A 23,348-nucleotide genomic window follows, 5' to 3' on the forward strand; every position below is an offset into this window, starting at 1 on the left:
CCTGTACTAATGCATCCCACTTACCTATACTAATGCCTCCCACCTACCTGTGCTAATGCTTCCTACACCTACCTGTATTTATGCCTTCCACTTACCTGTATTTATGCTTCCCACCTATCTGTACTAATGCCTCCAACTTACCTGTATTTATGCCTCTCACTTACCTGTACTAATGCCTACCACCTACCTGTACTAATGTCTCCCACCTACCGGTATTTTTGCCTTCCACCTGTTCAAAAACTCACCACACCATCAAATTAACAAATGAAAAGGCTGTAAGGATTTTTTTTTTTTAATTGTCATTGTGTAATTCCTTTTATTTCAAGTCCTGCCTCGGAAAATTTTTACATAGGCCTCAAAGGAAAACAAAAATGTAGATAGCACAGATGGACAAAGTTCGAGATCATGCATGAAAACTTCCATTTAAAAAACATTATCTTGACAGTTATATCTTATTATATATCTATTATTTTATGGCTCAAACGATGTAATAATTTGTGTCAGTACTAGGTGGCACATAGTCTGAAACCCACGGCCAGTCTTGTATAGACATACTGACCATGGGCCAACTCTAAATATACCATTTTTGAATAAGTGTTCTCGTTATGTCACAAATGAGATAATTTTATTACTATGCCCTGAAAATTGCTGAATCACACCGGAAACAGTTATATTGCCCTCCCGGAAACAGTTATATTTCATAGGAAATAGTTATATTGCCCTCCCGAAACTGTAATATCACCATCGCGTGCAAGAATTCTGCATATTAATTACGTTGGGTTCGAAATTCAACGAGCCAGTTGCTAAGCAAACGTAAACAGATCCGCGAATTTTAAACATTTCAGGCCAACGTCACCGGTTTGTTCACCTAAATTCAGATGAACTCGATAGTTTAATTGATGAAAAAAATTCGGCAAATACGACAAAAGTGATAAACTCAAGCGTTGGTGTTTTAAAAACATTTGCCTCTGCCTTGTGAATTACAAGTAAATAAATATGTTGATAACCCGAGTTTGATTTGTTTAAAAATGTTATATAACATATATTACATGTCTTCTCGGGTGACAATACCAGAATATTTGTCCCTCGGTGACAGGAAAGCCCTGGAGTGTTATGTCGCCCTCTGCCTTCAGCATCCGGCAACATAACACTCCAGGGCTTTCCTGTCACCTCGGGGCAAATATTCTGGTATGTCGCCCTCGAAGCCATGTAATATATGTATAATATTCCTCTGTCTCATGAATATCAAACATCTCCAATCTGCCTTGATTAATTATAAAGCATAATACCTGTAGTTTTTGGAGCCATGAAAGCAGAGCTATGCTGTTTTTTATTAGTTCTGTATACAGTAGTTGACAAAACAATTCAGAATGATGTTTAATTGGATGCTTACAATGTGGGACAATTAATTACTGGATGATCAATATCTATTCTACAGGGTCCCGATGTTTGGCTTATGGAAAGAGTTGTGGATTAGTGACCATTTATGAGCTAATAAACAACACTCACGATGGATTTCTGTATGCCACGGTCAGAACAAAGTACACAGAACCCCTCGATGAGCAGAAAGTTATTTACACTGTAAGTTCATGAACTTAGTTAGTGGTTAATGCTGAAAATATAGCTCAGTCACCATGGTAATTCAGTAGTTAAATGTGCATGTAGCAAAGTCACTACCGGTATTTTTAGTGAGAATGAAGCAGACCTTTATGTTTTTTTATTTTCATAAGTTGATTTTTGCAATTTCAAAGTTTAAAAGCAAATAACAACAGACATATTTTCACCACGTTATATTTTTTTGCAATATACTGTTAACTGAACATGCAGAAAAATGCTGATTGCTGATGCTAATTATGGATACCGTATATTCGGTAATTTTCGCGATGATCTAATTTTTGCTTTATTTTGTGTGTGTGATCTCCTTTATGTCACAAATAATTGAATACGCAGAAATTATATCCTGTTAGTATCATTTTCCATAAAAAAAAAATCTTTTTACATCGCAAAAAATGACTGACGCAAATTAAAAAGAGATTACAGATTTTTCCCATTTTCGCAAATTTTGTGACTCACCAAAAAAAAGGATATATATGGTATTCAATAGCATAGTTATGTAGACATTAGCCTTATGACATTATCTATAGGTGAAGTCGCTACAGATTCCTGATGGACAGTATATACTACGCTTGCATTATGTCGGTAAAGGCTATAAAACACACAGCATTTCCTTTAACGGGCAATCCATTGCATCCCAGGTAAGAGTGGAATAGAGAATTTTAAAGTACTTCTGCATGTAGAACAGATTTTAATTCAAAATATATTCCATAAACTTTATTTTTCTTTAAGATATTGAAAAATAAATCAAAATTTAAGTGTGTATTCTTTTGGAGAACATATTTGTCATCAAATCTTTAAGGTGCTGAATATACTAAGCAGTTTTCAAATATCTATAGGTCCCCAGAACTTAGCTATAATTGTGTTTTACTATGTTGCATAGCTGTTACACAAAAAAAACAGGTATTAACTGTTGGAGTTTTTTTTTGCTTGCTTGGAGAACAACAACATTTTGCTCTGTATTAATCATCTTCTTGAAACAATGAGGTGTTGTTGCCTCTATGTTTGCTTTGATACCTATGATTTTGTTGTTACTACAGAATGCTTGGCCTGTTTTTAGAAAGAGGCCTATGATTTTGTTGTTAGCACAGGATGCTTGAATACAAAGTCCAATGATTTTGCATATTGTAGGTTGCTGCTGCCGGAGATAAAGTGATGGATATCGGGGAGCAGGGTCTGACAGCATTCCATGCAGACATACTGGTCACCATCAACAACAACCAGTTTGTGTTGAATTCCATGGCTCCCATTGCAGGCTTCGCTCTGTTAGACAAGGCCTTCAAAGACCCCCAAAAGTCTGAGGAGGAACTCAGGAACGATAGAGAGGAGAAATCCAGATTATCAGACAAAATCGAGCCAGTAACAAGAGCCATGTTGAGGAAAGAAATGGAGATTGTGGGTTGGTCTCAAAACCTGTTAAAAAACTTCAGTGGTGAGGTAGGTGGAAGCTCAACCTGATATTAAGGTCGTCTCAAAGTTCAAAATTTTAAAGTTCATTTATTTAGCAATGATGATCCTGCTAAGTGTCATATTGTGTTTACGGTATTAGAAACCTTGAGGTCCTGGAAAGAAGCAATGTTGATAAATGTTCAAATTAGTTTATTTGAAGTGAACAAATTGATTAAAACCCATTAGATTGAGATCCAGTATTGGCAGTAGCCATAAGAACACAATCAAACTTTTTGAAAAAGAATTAAAACATGCTAGTAAGTATATGTTAAAGTTATTTTTTTCCACATGATTATTTCTAGGAAGGCGACTTATCCCATTGGAATATAAGTGGTGACTGGGTTATCCATGAAGGCGGGTATAACACAGAGAAAGCCTTCAAGACGTCAAACATGTGGTGCACCAAATACCAGGAAGTGGACCTGACCCAGCACTTCTCAGAGCAGTACCTAGACACAGCACCGGACATACAGGTGTGTATCACTCAGTGTACACAACAACTGGACACAGCACCGGACATACAGGTGTGTAAAACTCAGTGTACACAGCACCTGGACACAGCACCGGACATACAGGTGTGTATAACCCAGTGTAGACAACACCTGGACACAGCACCAGACAAACAGGTGTGTATAACCCAGTGTACACAGCACCTGGACACAGCACCAGACAAACAGGTGTGTATAACCCAGTGTACACAGCACCTGGGCACAGCACCAGACAAACAGGTGTGTATAACCCAGTGTACACAGCACCTGGACACAGCACCAGACAAACAGTTGTGTATAACTCAGTGTACACAGCACCTGGAGAATGTACAGGTTTGTACAGTCAATCTCTTGCATCCCTTAGACACAGCAATGGCTAAATGTAGATATGTATAGGTATGTATACCTCAATGTACAATATCTCACGCCACCTAGACACAGCATCAGACATCATATAACAATACCTAAACATGTGTGGATACAATATCACACAACATCTGAGCACAGCACTAAACATACAGGTGTGTAAAAACAAGTGTGTGTGTGTGTATATCTCAAAGCACCAGGGCACACTTTCTGACATACAGGTGTGTACCTAAAACAAGCGTACACAATATCCAACAACCCTTCACAGTGCGTTTTACACAGAGCCTTACATACAGGTGTTGTACAACTAAACACCTGATCCAGGTGTGAGTACAATATCTTACAGCTCCTGGACACTGTATCATTCATGCAGATGAACATAACTCTCATGAACTTAAATTTTATTTTCAGTTCTATCAAGTTTGAGATGACAGGGTTTCACTGTGTTTATCACAATGTGATATCATTGATACTGACTCAGTATTTCATTTAAGTAGGCTGATTTGGATTTTTTTGGCGTAAAAATTACAATAGCATATTTATCGTAATGTCACTACAAAAGCATATTTATCATAATGTCATAGAAGCACTATTTGGCAACACACATCTATTGAACAATGTTAAAAAATTTCAGAATCGGAAAACCTTTCTTTATTGTGTTTGATATCCTAATTAGTATTGAAAAATTCCTTAAAAGGTATAAATTCACTGTATTTTACAAGATTGCACAAAAACATGTGCAATGAAAATAATTTAAAAGTGAAACACGTTAGAAGATGTAAAAAAATATTTTCTGTTGTAATCTAGGTGACAGAGTGGTACAGAGAAGGGGTGTGTGGAGGTGGGCACTACAAAATGGAGGCTCATCTGCTGGACGGCGAAGGCAATGTAAGTAATGTACTCTCTGTCTGTCTGTCTGTCTATCCATTCCTCTGTCAGCTGTCTGTCTGTCCATCTGTCTGGCTGTCTAACCATCCCTCTTTCAGCTGTCTGTTCTTGTCTTACTAATTTCCTCATCTATCTGGATCGTTAAGAAAAATTACAATCAAATAAGTCTGCATTCAGTAGTTGAACCCGGCAGTAATATAATGTTTGATTGCCTCTTTCATGTAGCCTATCAAGAGTCATGTGATGCCGGAAACGGGCCGCATCTACCGTAACAATAAGTGGGAGCAGAGTGGGACCGTGTTCTCAAACTACGGACCAGGGGTCAGATACGTGTCCATCGAGAGCTCAGGTAAGAGTTAGTGCATACATGAACCATCACGGAAGAAAATGAGATTTGTTAATAGAGTTGAGATCATTGTTGTGTGATCAATGGTTGAGATCATCATTGTTATGTGATCAATGGTTGAGATCATCATTGTTGTGTGATATATGGTTGAAATCATCATTGTTGTGGGATCAATGGTTGAGATCATCATTGTTGTGTGATCAATGGTTAAGATCATCATTGTTGTGAGATCAATGGTTAAGATCATCATTGTTGTGGGATCAATGGTTGAGATCATTGTTGTGTGATCAATGGTCAAGATCATCATTGTTGTGTGATCAATGGTTAAGATCATCATTGTTGTGTGATCAATGGTTGAGATCATTGTTGTGTGATCAATGGTTGAGATCATTGTTGTGTGATCAATGGTTGAGATCATTGTTGTGCGATCAATGGTTGAGATCATTGTTGTGTGATCAATTGTTGAGATCATTGTTGTGTGATCAATGGTTGAAATCATTGTTGTGTGATCAATGGTTGAGATCATCATTGTTGTGTGATCAATGGTTAAGATCATCATTGTTGTGTGATGAATGGTTGAGAATCTTTGTTGTGTGATCAATGGTTGAGAATCTTTGTTGTGCATTCAATGGTTGAGATCATGGTTGTGTGATCAATGGTTAAGATCATCATTGTTGTGTGATCAATGGTTAAGATCATCATTGTTGTGGGATCAATGGTTGAGATCATCATTGTTGTGTGATCAATGGTTAAGATCATCATTGTTGTGTGCTCAATGGTTGAGATTATTGTTCTGTGACCAATGGTTAAGATCATCATTGTTGTGTGATCAATGGTTAAGATCATCATTGTTGTGTGATCAATGGTTGAGATCATCATTGTTGTGTGATCAATGGTTGAGAATCTTTGTTGTGTGATCAATGGTTGAGAATCTTTGTTGTGTGATCAATGGTTGAGAATCTTTGTTGTGTGATCAATGGTTGAGATCATCATTGTTGTGTGATCAATGGTTGAGATCATTGTTGTGTGATCAATGGTTGAGATCATTGTTGTTTGATCAGTGGTTGAGATCATCATTGTTGTGTGATCAATGGTTGAGATCATTGTTGTGTGATCAATGGTTGAGAATCTTTATTTTGTCTGTGAATCTATTACAAGTTTATCAATTCATTTCACCAGTGTAACAGATATAAAATCAGAACTGGCTATTTTAAGGAATGTAATTACTATATACTCTGAAGTGCTGATTTATCAATGAAATATTCTGTTTTCTGTAGGGAAGGATGACAAGTATTGGGGCGGCCATTATGGAGTTATTATGTCAAACTCGGTCATCCGTGTCAAACGTGAAGTCCACTCAGCCGAGGGCGACAAATTTGAAGATATTGAAATGGTAACAAAGTTTTACCTGCAAAAACATTCTGAAATTTTACTTGCAAAGAATACTATCCCATCATGTGGATTACTGAAATCTTAGAAAATTCCTTTTTTATAATATAAACTTTATTTTGGTAAAATAATGGTAAACATGTCATAATTTTTCAAAGTTGAATGTTATTATATAATGTTGATTTTTTTGTGACCTCCACTTTTGGCTGTACAGGACCCTGATGACAACTCTAAGCTGTCCAGCAAAGTGGATGGTCTGGTGGGGAAGGTTTTGACGGACAACAGCGAGCTGCTTAAAAACTATCTACAGGATCTAGGTAAATAGGGGACACACTGTACAACTCTACAGGATATGGGTAAATAGGGGACACACTGTACAGTTCTACATGCAGGATCTGGGTAAATAGGGGGACACACTTAACAACTTTGCAGGGTACAATGCAAATTAATAGGGGACACTCTGTACAGTTCTACATATCTACAGGATATGGGTAAATAGGGGGATACACTGTACAATTCTTCAGAATCTATGGAAATAGGGGATACACTATACAATTTTACAGGATCTGGATAAAAAAAGGGGGAGTCAGAACACTTAGTACAATTTTATAGCATTTTGGTATAAGAGAAAATACACTTGCAACTCTCCTGGTTCTGGATAGAAAGGGCGAATTAGAGCACACTGTACAGTAAAAAGTCTCATATCTGAGAGACGCACAGTGAAACTTGTGTATTTTGACATCCATACCATCATCAGATTCAGCAAGTCACATGGTTTCATCATTATTCTTTACATATATATCAATTTTCTTGGATGTTTTGGTTGGGTTTATACAGGACATTAAATGTCCTCTTCTTGGTTAAACCTTAAGCCTTAAAAATCATATGTCGTATAAAAGAATTCACAGAAGGTATTGGACACAATAGTAACTATAAAGTGAATAAGTTTCCCTCAAACAATCATTTTTTCATACATATATGCATTATTATCCAATTAAATCATTAGCTAGAATCATCTTTTAAATTTTAGAAAAATGTTTTTGATAAGATTTAACCCTGTTGTACGCTGGGGTTATTTTTATCATTGGGTGAATGAACTAGCCATTTTGAACGTTGACATTTGACCTAATTGTAGTTGTCCCTGTACTTGATGAGAAGTTTGAGAAACAAGTCGAGATAAAACCAGAGGCACCGTCCGGACGAGTCAGCAAGCCGCGGGTCAAGCGGAAGAAGAGGGAGATCCGGGTGTTCGTATCCAGTACATTCAAGGACTTCTCCCAGGAACGCGAGGAGATCATCAAGAAGAGCTTCAGAGAGGTCTGTCTACTGTACCAATCTAATTAAAATCAGATCCTTTGATCTACTCACGAGGATCGCTACACTAGGATCTACACTAGTGTAGCAATCCTCGTGAGCGGATCAAAGGATCTGATTTTAATCAGATTGTGTACTTTACTAGATGCCTAATTAAATGCATAAAATATTTGCATTAAATAGCGAGAAACACACTTCATGGTTTTGAAAATCTTGCTTTCATTTTTCTGACAGATGTAAATTAAACAAAACTAATTTTAACTAAGCGTTCGTGATTTTATATTCTGGTGATTTGTACTCATATAAAATAATGAATCTACAGTAATTAGATAGGAATAGAAAATGTCCATTTGGGTTAGATTCAATGAACCTGTGCATTGATGAATTTGATTTAGATAAATATATAAATGAATTTGTTTTGTAAAGCATTTTTTTTCTGGTAGAAGATTGTGCATAGATTCACAGTCTTATAGCAATGTTTTGTGTGTGTGTGTGTGTGTGGGGGGGGGTGCTTTCTTATAGTTGAGTTTTATTTTGTTACCTACCAAGACATTATTCTTCACATTGTAGATTAATAAACTGTGTGCAGAGAGGGGAATCTTCTTTACCTATGTGGACCTCAGATGGGGAATTTCAACAGAGCAATCAGACAATGGGAAAACTATAGCTATTTGTTTGAAGGAGGTATGGATTCTTCTGTTGCATATAACACACACACTTTTTAGAGGTGTTTGATATGATTTAATTTGATTTATTGATTAAAACTGCCTTAAAAAGCTTCTAATTATTTAAAAGTATGATGCATTAAATTGATATCTCACAGTTTGATCATGAGTAATTGAATTATATACATTGATATCTCACAAGTTAATCATGATTAATTGACATATATTGATATCTCAAAAGTTAATTATAATCAATGGATTCATACATTGATATCTCTCAGAATGACAATGATTATTGAATTCTCACATTAATATATCACATTGTGAATTAATCATGATTTATTGATTAAACATTAATATCTTGCAGATTGGTTATGAATAAATGAGTCATACATTTGTACCACACATTAATCAATGAATAATTGATTTTTGCATCTGATATCTCACAAATTAATAACTATTTTTTGATTCATTACTGATATCTGACAGATTGATATGATTTGTTGATTCATTCACTGATATCAGATTGATACAAACTGTTGACTCATTCACAGATATCTGACAGATTGATACGAACTGTTGATTCATTCACTGATATCTGACAGATTGATAAGAACTGTGTATTCATTGCTGATATCTGACAGATTGATACGAACTATTGATTCATGCACTAATATCTGACAGATTGATACGAACTGTTGATTCATTCACTGATATCTGACAGATTGATAAGAACTGTGTATTCATTGCTGATATCTGACAGATTGATACGAACTATTGATTCATGCACTAATATCTGACAGATTGATACGAACTGTTGATTCATTCACTGATATCTGACAGATTGATAAGAACTGTGTATTCATTGCTGATATCTGACAGATTGATATGAACTATTGATTCATGCACTAATATCTGACAGATTGATACAAACTGTTGATTCATTCACTGATATCTGACAGATTGATACGAACTGTTGACTCATTTACAGATATCTGACAGATTGATACGAACTGTTGACTCATTTACAGATATCTGACAGATTGATACGAACTGTTGATTCATTCACTGATATCTGACAGATTGACCGTTGTCGTCCTTATTTCCTGTGTCTGATGGGAGAGAGGTTTGGCTGGTCACAGAAGGTTGGCACTGACGATAAATTGCTCTCAAAGACGTACGATTACGCCATCGAGAATGAGAAGTCCCTGAAATGGATAGAGAATCACAGATATGATACCAGTGTTACTCAGGTGTGTAATGATACCAGTGTTACTCAGGTGTGTAATGATACCAGTGTTACTCAGGTGTGTAATGATACCAGTGTTACTCAGGTGTGTAGACCTGATTATTTTAGAATATAAAAAAACTGTAAACGGACTACTAAAATCAAATTATAGATTTTAAATATCTTGATTTACAATAGCAAAATGTTTGAATATTGATAAGGTTATATAATTTACAAACATGGAAAATTATGGAAATATATCATTTTAAAATTATGTCAGAAATCATACTTTGAATTGTGCAATGAGTTCATTGTCGATTAATGGTCATAGGGCCTTGATTACTTTAAGAAGAAATTGCAGTTGGTTAAACTTAGCTAAGATCTGATGTGAAAATATTTCCTTCTCCTCTTGTTCAGCTGGAAGTCCTGCATGGGGTCCTTAATGACGTTGAGGCTAATCATGACAAAACCTTCTTCTACCTCAGGAACCCAGTGCAGATGGGCAGCATGGACGAGAAGGAACATAAGGTCACTGATAACACATGGTTAATCACAGAATCTGTCGACTGCAATCTAACTTTTATTCACAATTGCTTTTTTTCTAGATTTAACAAAAATAAACTATATGGCAAACTTCATGGCAACTATATTTTCATGAACAATATGAAGGTTATCTTAAAATGAAATACCAGAGGCATTGATGGCTGGTTCGCAGCAATAAATATTCGCAACAAGGCTCTTTCAAACTTCGCTAAAATTTCTTGCACGTACACTAATAAAAGTTGGTTTATAGTATTGCCTACTGATAAGAAGAATTGATGACTCTTTCTGATTGGATAATTATAAATCTTCCAAATTTAGAAATTCAAAGCTGAGTCTGAGTGGCATTTTGAGAAACAGAACATGTTACGACACATGATAGAGGAGCATGCCGGCAAGATCAATGTCAGGAAATTCTCCCTCCCGGCCGAGGTCTCCAATATGATCAAGGAGGTATGCTTCTTCAAATTACTTTTTATGATGTAAAAGACACAGGTGTATATTTTTATTATATATTAAGCATGTATCTCTTATGCAATGCTAATGAATCATTAATTATATAATTCAGTATGGGAAAAAAGAACTTTTCATTATCAGAAGTTATTTACTGAAATTTTTTTTTAAATTTTTTAAACATTTCTGAAGATAGACTGAAATGATTGTCTTTATAATATATTTATCAATTTTCTCCTCAGGATTTACAGGCATGCATAGAGCAGGATTTTCCTGTAGGATCAGAATTAACTCCCCTTGAGCGTGAGAGAGAGGCTCACCAGGCATTTGCTGATGTTCGCTGCCAGGTGTACATCGGCAGGCAGGAGTACTTCACTCAGATTGATGAGAAACTGGAGGCAGGAATTGGGGAACCTATGGTCCTACTGGGGGAGTCAGGTATGTTTATAATGTCACGTAAACTTATAATGGGGAAGTCAGGTATACATATAGTTATACTTTAATGGGGGGAGTCGCATATCCTTATAGATATGGAGTCAGATATATTGGGAAAATCACATACCCTTATAAAAGGGAAATTAGATATACTTGTAACAGGACAGGTACCTTAATATTTGTATAGTCAGGTACACTTTTGATGTGACAGTCTACATTTATACTTGGTAAGTCAGGTATACTTATGATGGATTGGGGGTCAGAGGGTTGGGGTAAGGTATATTTAAGGTATATTTATATTATGTATTTATATTAATTTACTGAGAATCAGGTACCCACTTACTAAGTCTCTATTCCTGGTGTAAACATTTTTTTTCATTGAAGTATATTTTCAATTGGTTTTTCAATTCAAACTATATTTGTTTGTTTCCCCAAAAATTATTTTAATTCTTAGAGGATTTTAAGTACATGTCTCATACAGCTGTCTTGATTGATATAATGTAGGCTGTGGAAAATCGGCACTGGTAGCCAACTGGGCAGAGAAAACTCGGACTAAATACCCAGAGGCCTTCATGTTTGTCCACTTCATCGGAAGTTCTGCTGAAAGTGCTGGATACTTGAAGCTGTTAAGAAGGTAAATGGTCCACCTCTTCCTAATAATTCTAATAATGCTTCATAACTTGGAGCAATCTTTGATTTAAGTAGGACGTGAATGTTACATTGATTTTTATTCTTATGCAATAGGGAATGAAATAAATGCAAATTTAAAAATTGGAAATTGTGATGATCCCAGCAGGTGTTGATATTTTAGTCCTGTTAGTTCCTTTATTTTCCAGATTGTATGAGGAGATGAAGGCTTTCTATGGACTGGATATGGAGGTCCCTACCTCTGAGATGGCATTGGTGAGAGACCTCAGCAAGTGGCTGAAGGCTTGCAGCAGGAAACAGAAACTGATCATTGTTCTGGATGCACTCAACCAGCTGGATGATGGCTCCAAGGAAGATGGTCAGTATCAGGGGTCATAGGTTAACGATCAAAGTACTGAAGATTTCTTATTTTACGCAAGTATTACACCATTTTGAGTCGAATTAAGGGAATATAAAATTAAGAGCATCAAATTTTTTATAATTTCACATACTTCATAACTGTCGAAAAAAGGCAAGATTTTAAATCTACTTGCAAATATATGAAGATATTTAAAATTCCTTGCATTTAATTTAGAATCTATAGTAACAAAGGTCAAGAATGAGAATAAATTATAGCTTGTCAAGTAATACATTAAAGTTGTTTCCCTTGCTTTAAAAAGGTGTGGAGCATGACCTTCATTGGATACCTGGCAAACTTCCAAAGAATGTGTTTATTCTGTTGTCAACTTTACCAGGAAGGGTAGGGCATGTGATGTGTAATGCTTGTGCTTAAGGAATGGGCAAAATCTTGATATTATTTGTAATAAAATATGTAATGAAGTGTTGACTGTAGAGTTCAACTATGAAATAAATGATTTTGAAAGCCATTGAAAGAATTGATGGTTTTAATCAGTTTTGCATAATAGCTGTCAAATATTTGCTTAATATAGCATAATCATTTACACAGAGACATAAAAAGAATTCAGCGTTATATTTTCCAAATATCAAACCTGTGATCATGAGTACTTTCAGTACTTTGATTGTGTTTCAGGCAATGAATGCTGTGGTCAAGTTTGGCTGGCCCACTATGAAGGTGTCTCCCTTAGACAATTCTCAGAAAATGGAGATTATTACGGGGTATTTGGAGGGGATCTACGGTAAAACCCTCAGCCAGGAGCAGAAGGAGATGATAGTAGAGGCCAAGCAGACCAACAACCCCCTCTATCTCCGCTCCCTGCTGGACGAGGTCAGTCGAAATTATATCGTCTCATCTGTTTCGTTGTCGGACCAACTGTTATTCCATCTATTAGTCAAACAAAAGAAAATTCAGAACTTCCTACATCTCATTTTAAAATTTGGTGTCAAAAATGTGTATTGATATTAACTTTATTTTTCAATTCTTGTTGTCCAACCATCTACGCTCTAATTTGTTAGTCACACAAAAGAAGTCATTTGAGCTTAGATGATGTCAACATTTGATCTTGGAGCTTTGCATTACAGACTTAAATGTTATTAATCTAATTAAAAGGTTAATAAAGATTCACATGATCCAGGCAAATAATTTCTACTTAAATGAATGCAATATCTACTCTACTTTATTTCAATTCTTGAATATTAAAAACTTGAATGTAATTTGTTCACCATCGAATGAATTGATTCATTTCATTTGGCCTGTGTTGTAGGTGAGGATGTACGGGAACTTCCGCATGTTAACACAGAAGATACAGGATTATCTACTGGCAGACAGCCCTGGCGTGCTCTTCACAAAAATCCTCGAAAGACTCGAGGGCGATTTTAATGAGGAAAACTCTTCGTAAGTCCTCTGTCCTCAAATCCTCAAATTAAACATTGGTGAGAGATAAATTTAAATAGATACATAATAGACATTTTACTGTCTTGGCAATTCATAGTCTAGTCTAAAGTATAAATTAACGTGTAAATTTTGAACTATGCAAAATAGAGTCTCATTAACCGGGACACCCTGTACCCAACCAAACCATCATTGAACTATCTAGATATGAAGTAAATCAGTGATGTTGTAACGTTTCAACATTATTTGAAGCATTGATTAACATTTTCTTTGTCTGAAATATTAAGTGCCCCCATGGGCCTGGATTGTTAAATTTTCACAAAAGCAGTTCAATAGCGATCTGATTTGTACTAGTAAAAAATAAAAGAAGGATTAACTTTTCTATTCCAGTATACATTGGGTATTGTTTGGTATTGTTTAATATTATAATTGGTAATGTAGTAAAATCTCTCTCTCAATTTAAAGCAAGAATTATTATACATGTTTATTTTATTATCTAATATTTGTTTTTATTCTGTCAGGTTGTACAGGTCAGTAGTGAGCGTTTTGAACAATAAGCAATACACATTGATTGAATACTATATAAATCAAGACAAACCTATTTACAAAAAAGCTATTTCATTCAGTTACAAGAGTTTATGAAAATATTAATCATATACTGCTATGATATAAATTAGTGCAAGACTTTCTCACGCATGCAGATAAGATTTTGAAGTTCAGATGTTTTTGAGAATAAGTAAACCACTCATTTTTTATTAATAAATATGGACATAGATAAGGCTAGTGTGCTGACGATTCCAATGTAGTGTTTAGGCTAGACTCCTGGCCCGGTAGATTGGAGTACCCAGAAGGCTTCCTGAGGAAATCATAGAGCATGTGTCTTTTATTTCTCTGCACAATTTTGAGACTAATAGAATCATTCATTATTACGAGTGTGGGATAGTGAAATTCCACCAAGGGGACAAGATTCACGGTCTAGGATGAGGCTTTGCCGAGTGAATCTTGGCCCCGAGATGGAATTTCACTATCCCACATGAGTATATAATGAATGATTATTTTTCTCGCATTATTTTACATTAAAAAATCATGTCTGACAACTTTCTGTTATGACATTCAACAGATTATTTTCGGTTTATCCCTCCGTGTGCTTTAAATAGTGCAAGTCAAAATGAGAGCACACGACAGTTTTATCAATAAAAATAGGATAAATTGTAATTAACTAAGCTAAACAATTACTTAATGAATAATCTCAATCAATCATTTTGCATTTCCCTACAGCAGAAAACGTTTGTTTACGTTTTAAAGCGGCATAGTAATACACAGTGTAAGACAGAAAAATCTCACATTGCTGTCTCACACTGGACAAACCGATCTCACACCGGTGATAATGCGAGAAAATATCTAGTCACAAAAATGATGAACACTTGAATTAAACATTTTCTCTCCCCATCTTTGACATATTTGCTTATCATGAAATTCTTTACTATTAAAGGCATTTTTTTTCTTCAGTTGTAAAGTTTAAATGTATGCATTGTATTTGTTGAACCACGTCGTGCACACATATTTCCAAAGCCAGTCACAGCAAGGACATTTAAGATTCTGTGGTTTGGAGAATCTAAAAATCTTTTAGCATGGTTGATCAGTCAGCTATCTGGACATTGACAACTTATAAATACATGTACTTGTAATTCATATACTTTGTTAAGTGAATTTCTTCCTTGATTTTAGTAGATATTGTTTGAGTTTTACTTTGATTTGATTCCCCGAAAAGTACTAAATCTAGTACCGGTAAGTAGAAATATTGATTTCAGAGTTGTGATTCACATGTGTTAAGATCGGCAAGCGATCTTTCTGTTTTCTTGTGTGCCTACTTCACAGATACAGAGAACTGAAAATCATGAATTTCTATTATCATGTGTTGTTGTTTTTTCACGAGCCTGAATTACTCTAGATTCCTTATTTTACGCAAGAAATTAATTCCGCAAATAAACCCGTTTGCATCAAATTGTGAGAATATAAAATAAGGAATGCCAAATTGTTAGCGTAGTCTCATTTAGATTACATATGTCAGATAAAATAAAGTGAGAATTTCAAATTCAGTGAGATGTGCTTCTCGCGATTTTACACGGAATCATATAAATTCCTTGCATTTAATTAGGAATCTACAGTACTTTTAATTAAAAAAAATGATTGAAGACCATTAGACTTGTTACAGACATATATCTTTACATACAGTATATATATATACCTACATGTAATTAAGTTAAATTTTCTTCACCAGCTCTTGAGATTTAAAATTACTTGTTTGAAAAAAAGCTAGAGTTCAGAACACTTTTGCACAATATATGATAATTTTATCAACCTGTTTCTTTTCTTCTTTTTACTCAGTAAGAACATAGTCCAGGAAACCACCACTGCCCTGTGGTGCTCAAACCGCGGGATGGCTGAGAGCGAACTAGTGGAACTCCTCGAGGTAAGACGGCAGTCTCGAGGGAAGGGAAGGGATGAGCTACTGAATACTTGGCCTAAGAACAATAAAACCACCATGTGATTGTCTAACATTCAGGTACCTATGGCTGTGTGGTCTCCGTTTTACATGAGCCTGACGGACAGCCTGGTCAACAAGGATGGGATCCTGAACTTTTTCCATGACCATCTGCGGCAGGCGGTGGAGAGGAAGTACCTGAGCACCGCAGAGGACAAGAGAGCCACCTACCACAAACTGGCTGACTACTTCGCCACTAAAGAATTGACAGACAGAGTGGTGAGTCAACCACATTGAAGGGGTCTTCTGTATGGGGGTAAGGGGCTCAGTGATCAGACAGTCAGTGGGGTTTGTTATCCTTTCTTACACCAGTAATAGAGTATGGCTCATTCAGTGAAGTTAACTAGCCATAATATTTTGGGCTATTTCTAACTGAAGCTAGCTTCGAAGACTTCTAAAAAAAATGAACATATTACAGAAACATAAATGAAGTCACTGATTATCATCAAGCTAAACACTTCCTCTAGCTTTTTTAAGAAAGTCATATAGTACAGTTAACAAGTCAAAATATTTCTGGGTACTTCTAGTAGTGAAGATAGCTACATTGGATTATTTCTAATTAAACAAACAAGCAACTGACCAAGTAATGAATAAAGCCACTGATTTATTAGGACTTAAGGTTGCTCACTACACCTTGAAATATTTTTTCAAATCAGCAGAAAATTACTTGATTATGATAGATATCATCATGGATAAGAAGTATTTAGGTCAAACAGGGCCAAAAAATGTGCAATTTTGGATGAAAAATTACATTTTCAAAAATTTGATTCAGTAAACATGAACAAAAGCTCCAGGCGGACTCGAACTCATGATCCGCAGTTCAGAATCCCAATACTTTAATCACTGAGCTACGACAATATACAACCCAAAGGAACAATTTAAACGCTTCAACAAAACATTTAAATCGCCATCTTGTGACGTAGTGTCTTAAAAAGTGTAAGTCTGGGTGTAGTGAGGTACCTTAACACTTCCTCTATCTAGTAAAGCGAGTCAAGGTCATTACATTGATGATTGACCTCTGTGACCTCTGTAGGTGGATGAGCTGCCCTTCCTGTTGGCCAAGGCCGGGGAGCTGGAGAGACTTAAGGCGACCATCAGTGATCTCAGCGTGTTCCAAAGGCTGAGTCAGGAGGAGGACCGCAAGTTTGAGCTCATCAAGTCCTGGCAGATTGTAAGTCTCGTTGTTACGACTACTTACTAGTAATTTCCACTAACTCATCAAGCCCTGTCATAGTTTATAGATGATATGTCATTAGATAGAATTAATGGAGTAATTTACATTACATCTATCATTTTACCATCATTAGCTAGGTGACTATAACCTGGTAAAAGAGGAATACTTCAAGAAGCTCTCGGAAATCCCGGAGTCTGAGCGGGGCACAGAGAACTACTCCAACCTCCTGGATAAGTTAGGTGGTTTCTTTGTGGACCTTGGGCTGTATGAGGCTGCCAGGTACCAGTAATTCTAAGTGTAGAAATATGTCCTCTTAATTAGGGCCCCGCAAGGATTTGCGGGTGCCCTATAGTAATCACTCTGTCCGTCCGTCCTTCTGTCCATCCGTCTGTCACTCTTCTGTCCACAAATTTTCTGTTTTTGTCTAATAACTTTTTTTATGGTTGCCCAATCAAGTTCAAATTTGGTATGGTAGTTCAGTAGGCAGAAATACATATTTTGATGCTAAGTTTGGTTCTCTTTGTCTTCTGGTTTGGAGCTGGGGTGGTGGGGTAGATTTCTTAACTATGCATAAGAATGAATGGGCAAAGAGAGATAACTGCTGAGAATGTTACCATCCCTGTATACTTGGAAGGCTGTGCAATATTTGTCCTTTGGGATTAATTAACCTTCCACAGGAAGAAAATCCTAAGCTTTATTATACCCCCGCAAACGAAGTTTAGGGGGGTATATTGGTTTCACCCTGTCCGTCTGTCCGTCTGTCTGTCTGTCCGTCTGTCTGTCTGTCCGTCTGTCCGTCTGTCTGTAGACGCAACTTTGTCCCCCCTATAGAATTTTTTATTACTGCATGGAACAGTTTGAAAATTTGTACATATGTTGAACACCATCTGAAGATGTGCACCTGCAATTTTTTTTAAGATCAGACAAGATTTAATGATTTTATGACAGTTTTCATTTTCCTTATTCTATATATTGTACACTAATGTTGAAAAGTAAGGGAGGTAATCCTTACAGATTTTATTAATTAATTAATAGAAAACACTCTAAAATATATTTATATAAATACATCCAGATGGAGTTTTTTGTCTTTATGTCTTAATTAATAAAAAAAAAAAATTATTTTTTATAAGTATAATTCTATCAACTGACAATGCAAAGTTTTTGTTTGTCAATGATAAATTCTTAGGAGCTAATGAGAACATCAAAGACAAGTGTGGCTGAATCCATTTGTCCCAAGGGAGCCATTATCTGAGCCATGGTTCAGTTGGAGCATGTGTTTAGGGGAAATTGATAATCTGTAAAATGGGTGATGGTTTTGGGGCTATTTTAAAACTGTTTCATGTAAACCAATAGGTCTATCATTATAAGGAAATAGATAATATTATAATTATTAATAAAGAAGTTAAACTATTTTTAGAGGTTGTTTAAATTTATTTGTCAAGTAATTTGATGAAGTGACACTATTGGGCATTAATTTAAATGAAATTCAAAATTACTGATATGATTGTAGTGTTTTGGCAATTTTAAAATTGTTTGTAATATTAAATTTTCTTTTTTACATATTTTTACATAGTATGGTAATTATGGTAATGTTTTGGAGTTTATTAAATTTAACAAGCTCATCAAAGAAAATCATAGTCCTATGGGATCAATTTTCTGATATGGAGTTCAATTGTGCCATAGGAGAAAGTGAGGAAAATTTGAAACAACTAATTGCATCTATCAAGACTCTTATTAGAAAGATATTGAAAGTTTTATCAACAGAAGAGCATTGCTTGGCTACTGGCATTTCTATTCACTGCAAAGGGAGGGGTTATAGTCAAGCATCTCAATAACTTCATTCTTGAAAATAACATTTTGTACAAATATCAATCAGGTTTCCAAAGTGGAGACTCAACCACTAATCAGCTGGTTGAAATCTACAACACCATTGTTTCCAATTTAGACAAAGGCAAAGACATAAGGTTCATATTTTGTGATATATCCAAAGCTTTTGATAGGGTTTGGCATGAGGGTATCATTCTTAAATTAAAACAGTATGGCATTTCAAGTCAAATTATTAACTGGGTAAAAAATTATCTATGGAATAGAACACAAAAGGTAGTCTTAGATGGTTTTACATCTTCATTGGGTCCTACTAACTCTGGTGTCCCACAAGGATCAGTGTTAGGGCCATTCTTATTCCTATTGTACATTAATGATATTGCCTCTGACTTGTCCAATAATGTTCGACTATTTGCTGATGACACATCACTCTATGTTATTGTTGATCAGGATATTATGGAAGCAGCAGATTCTCTAACAAAGGATCTCGACAAGTTAGATAAATGGTCCAAAAAATGGATGGTTGATTTTAATCCTAAAAAAACTATAAACTTAAACTTTACTAGGAAAAATATTCCTCATCCTACTATTAAATTTGGTAATAATGGTCCTGATATTACAATACAAAATAATCATGTTCATTTAGGACTTAATTTCCAGTCTGATGCAAACTGGAAATTACATATACAAGGCATATATGAAAAGGCTTGTAGTAGATTAAACATGTTGCGTATGCTCAAACACACACTTTGTCGCGATGCATTAATAAAAATATATCTGTCCTTTATCCGACCTGTTTTAGAATATGGCGATGTTATTTGGGACAACTGCAATGACAGGGAATCAGATCTTTTAGAAGATGTTCAAATCACAGCAGCTAGAATTATCACAGGCTTAAGAATCAATTCCTCTAGAACAAAGTTGTATTATGAATTGGGATGGGATATGTTATCAGAAAGAAGAAAAGTGCACAAGTTAATTTTGTTTTATAAGATGGTAAACCACATGGTACCTACTTACCTTGAAAATCTTTTAGAACCATGTATTCCACCTATAACCCCATATCCTTTAAGAAATCATGATGAATCTACTTACACTATCCCTCAAGCCAGAACAACATCTTATTTAAAAAGTTTCATACCATCTACAGTTAAGCTATGGAATGATCTTCCACTAGCTATTAGAAGTCTTCCAAAGTTGGCTTGCTTTTCAAATGCTATTAAGAAATATTTTTTTAAGACTCCAACAAAACTTTTTAATTTAGGGAATCGGAGGGAAAACATTATACATTGTCAACTAAGAAATAATGCTAGCAGTTTAAATGCTGACTTATTTTGTGATTTTATTCGAGAAAATTCTGTTTGTGATTATTGTGGTTTTCATACTGAAAATGCAAATCATTTTTTCTTTGAGTGCCCAAAATATAATGATGAAAGAAATTGTTTCTTGCATCAAATATCTATGTTAAATCTCCAAAAACCAATTACCTTAGATCTATTACTGTATGGAGATAATGATGTTTCATATGATGAAAATGTTAAATTGTTCAAGCTTGTACATGAATACATTAAAAAATCCAGAAGATTTGTGTAAAGAAAATAATGTAATTAGCACATATACTGAAAATGTAAACAAAATTATGCATATACCTATATTTATATATATATGCTGTAACCTTATTGACAAAACTTGATAATTCTGTTCTACTTTTGTTATAACCGGTTTTGTCAATTTTATCTTTTTTCCCCCTCTTTTTTTCTTTTGTTCACTTTGCTACACAAAAAAATCATGTATTCTTAATTGTATCATTTAACTCTACAATTCTTGTATTTTATACATATGACTACCTTGTACCTAGTGGAGAAGGCTTAAATAGGCTTTGCCTGCTGCCCAATCCTATTATGTAAATATTATTTTGCATAATAAAATATGTTCAAATCAAAAAAAAAAAAAAAGGGAGGGGTTATTGTCATTATGTTGGTTTTTCTTTAAATCAATTAAATTAAAAAAATATATCATCAAATACATACATTTGTAAATGTATTACTGTTATAGATATGTATTTAAGGTGAAATTCTGACAATTTTGATTTTAATTTTTCTTTGTTAACTATTTTTTTTTTTTTTTACAATTCTAGAATTTTTTTTTTGTATGTGTTCCAAACCTTAATTATTATTCAATTAAATTATTTGTCCCATTTGAAATTAGCCTAGCGGGGGTATTAGTCCCATTAGGACAGTTCTAGTCTTTATCTGTCACATTGAGATTAATTAATGCACTGCCTGTGTCTGCAAATGAACTTTGTTTTTCAATTTTGAATGATGTCTAGTATTGTGTACATTCTTTGAAATATGGATTTAAAACATAATATTCATACTTTATTTTGGTTAAAATACTGTACACAATGATTTATGATAATTTTATTGAATTCTAAAATCAAGATATACCGTATATTAAGATATCCCTTTTCACTATTTTATTTTTTAATTATTTATTTTATTTTTTACTGCCTTTATGCTGTTAATTTTAACAGGTACGGTAATCAGATAATTGTCATTTCTGAAAAAAAAATGTTATTGTAAATTTAGAAGAAAAGGATGAAAGATCAGAACAATTAATCCCCTGGGATTAATTATCTTGCCTGCTGCAGAAAATTTAGAGGCTTATCTCTATCTGTCATATGAAGATAAATGAACACCTTTATCTGCAACTGATGTTTGTTTTGAAGTTGAGGTCAACCCTGGGTGATACAATGTATTTGCATTCACTGAAGGATTGCATTTTATAAAACACGTACCTGTTTAAGTCTTTTTTAAATACATATTTAATTTAGTTTTTTTATAAGACATGAGGTTATCCCTGTTTTATGCAGATACAAGGTTACTATTTAGAGTTTTTGGATATTCAGGAATTATCTTAAAATTTTAAAAATACAGTTGTTACTTGTAATTTTCATATTTTTTTTTACCACCTTATATATATTGCAGTTCTTTACATCTTATGCCGGGCATTTATTTTTCATCATTGTTAATATAAAGAGGATGGAATTCAAAGTTTTTTTCACTTCTCTATATTAATTGTCATACCTTCCTGACTGGTCAGTTTTCTAGTTTCTGCTTGATATTATTTTTTCTGCATTTAAAAGAAAACCTTTTTGAATTTTTGATGTTAAGGGTATTATTTACTCAGGGTTTGAGTTCTCAAATTCTGATTCTAAAAAAGTTCAATGTAATGAGTAAAATTTGTTCTAAACACAAAAAGTATTTAAGAAATGAATTATTATTGACAAAACATTCAATAGTTTTACTTTATTTTGGAATTATGCTCAAACAAAAATTGACTTTTACCAAACAGAGGAAATTCGGACTAAATTTTGCAGATTTTGTTTTCTTCTAAAAAAAATTTTGGCAGTATTGTAATATCAAAAGTTAAGATTTTATATTTAAGTCTACGTAATTTTGCATATTTTCCGTTGGTTTTACCTCACTTATTCATTAAAATAATCTTATGGCACGAATAATAAAAATATTGAAAAATGCTTAAAAACGATAAAAGACATCATATCTCAAAATTTTGATCATTGACCTCATATAAATTTTATGCCAACAGAATAAGATCAATATAAGTGGTTCAATATCATAAATGTTTTTGTATTATCATCACTCAATTTTTTGTAAAATTGTATCAAAAATGGGTAGGGATTTGAAAACTGATAGAGGAAATACGGACTGAATTATTTTTAAAAATTGATGCTGAAATCTTAATGTTGTGTACTTATTTAGTGCCACTATCATTCCTGAACTGTATTTTATTTTTTAAAGTGTTTAATTATTTGTAATATTTTTAGAATTAAGAAAATCCCAATCGTAGTGTAAAATTTTATGGGATTTTTCTTGATTTTTCAATAAATATTCAATGGCCATTAACTCAAAAAGTAGGTCATTGACCTACTTTTCTGAAAGTTAAAAATAACAATACAAGCAAAGTCTATAACACACAATAGATGGTTTTTCATTATCATCAGTGGATTTTTTTTTACTTAAGACAGTTAATATAAAATGATAAACTGTCTCGTAACAAATTGATGCTTACAGTGAAGTCATTTTTATTCCTGTAATATTTGAATTGTATTGTAAACAAATGCAATGTTGGAATTACATGCACAATGAATCAAAATTTGCTTACCCCTGCTC

At 34.3% G+C, this 23,348-nt stretch overlaps 1 protein-coding gene across 2 annotated transcripts in view; it reads left to right on the plus strand.

Annotated features, from left to right (window-relative positions):
- The window catches only part of LOC128157805 (uncharacterized), a 39,699-nt gene that overhangs the window by 9,557 nt on the left and 6,794 nt on the right, over positions 1-23,348 (plus strand). Inside the window, exons 7-29 of one of the 2 annotated variants that reach the window (XM_052820434.1) lie at positions 1,439-1,581; positions 2,145-2,255; positions 2,746-3,051; positions 3,366-3,536; positions 4,725-4,805; positions 5,031-5,154; positions 6,429-6,544; positions 6,755-6,857; positions 7,676-7,857; positions 8,425-8,538; positions 9,602-9,772; positions 10,165-10,275; positions 10,609-10,740; positions 10,983-11,178; positions 11,680-11,809; positions 12,012-12,181; positions 12,483-12,562; positions 12,854-13,048; positions 13,485-13,615; positions 16,001-16,085; positions 16,179-16,376; positions 17,191-17,328; positions 17,465-17,610. In XM_052820434.1, coding sequence (XP_052676394.1) covers positions 1,439-1,581; positions 2,145-2,255; positions 2,746-3,051; positions 3,366-3,536; positions 4,725-4,805; positions 5,031-5,154; positions 6,429-6,544; positions 6,755-6,857; positions 7,676-7,857; positions 8,425-8,538; positions 9,602-9,772; positions 10,165-10,275; positions 10,609-10,740; positions 10,983-11,178; positions 11,680-11,809; positions 12,012-12,181; positions 12,483-12,562; positions 12,854-13,048; positions 13,485-13,615; positions 16,001-16,085; positions 16,179-16,376; positions 17,191-17,328; positions 17,465-17,610 — 3,334 coding nt within the window. Of the gene's footprint in view, positions 1-1,438; positions 1,582-2,144; positions 2,256-2,745; positions 3,052-3,365; positions 3,537-4,724; positions 4,806-5,030; positions 5,155-6,428; positions 6,545-6,754; positions 6,858-7,675; positions 7,858-8,424; positions 8,539-9,601; positions 9,773-10,164; positions 10,276-10,608; positions 10,741-10,982; positions 11,179-11,679; positions 11,810-12,011; positions 12,182-12,482; positions 12,563-12,853; positions 13,049-13,484; positions 13,616-14,133; positions 15,114-16,000; positions 16,086-16,178; positions 16,377-17,190; positions 17,329-17,464; positions 17,611-23,348 lie in introns of those variants that run through there. The other variant, XM_052820435.1, reaches the window with a different exon arrangement.

This window comes from Crassostrea angulata, chromosome 8, assembly GCF_025612915.1.
Source record: "Crassostrea angulata isolate pt1a10 chromosome 8, ASM2561291v2, whole genome shotgun sequence".
Taxonomy (NCBI): domain Eukaryota; kingdom Metazoa; phylum Mollusca; class Bivalvia; order Ostreida; family Ostreidae; genus Magallana; species Magallana angulata.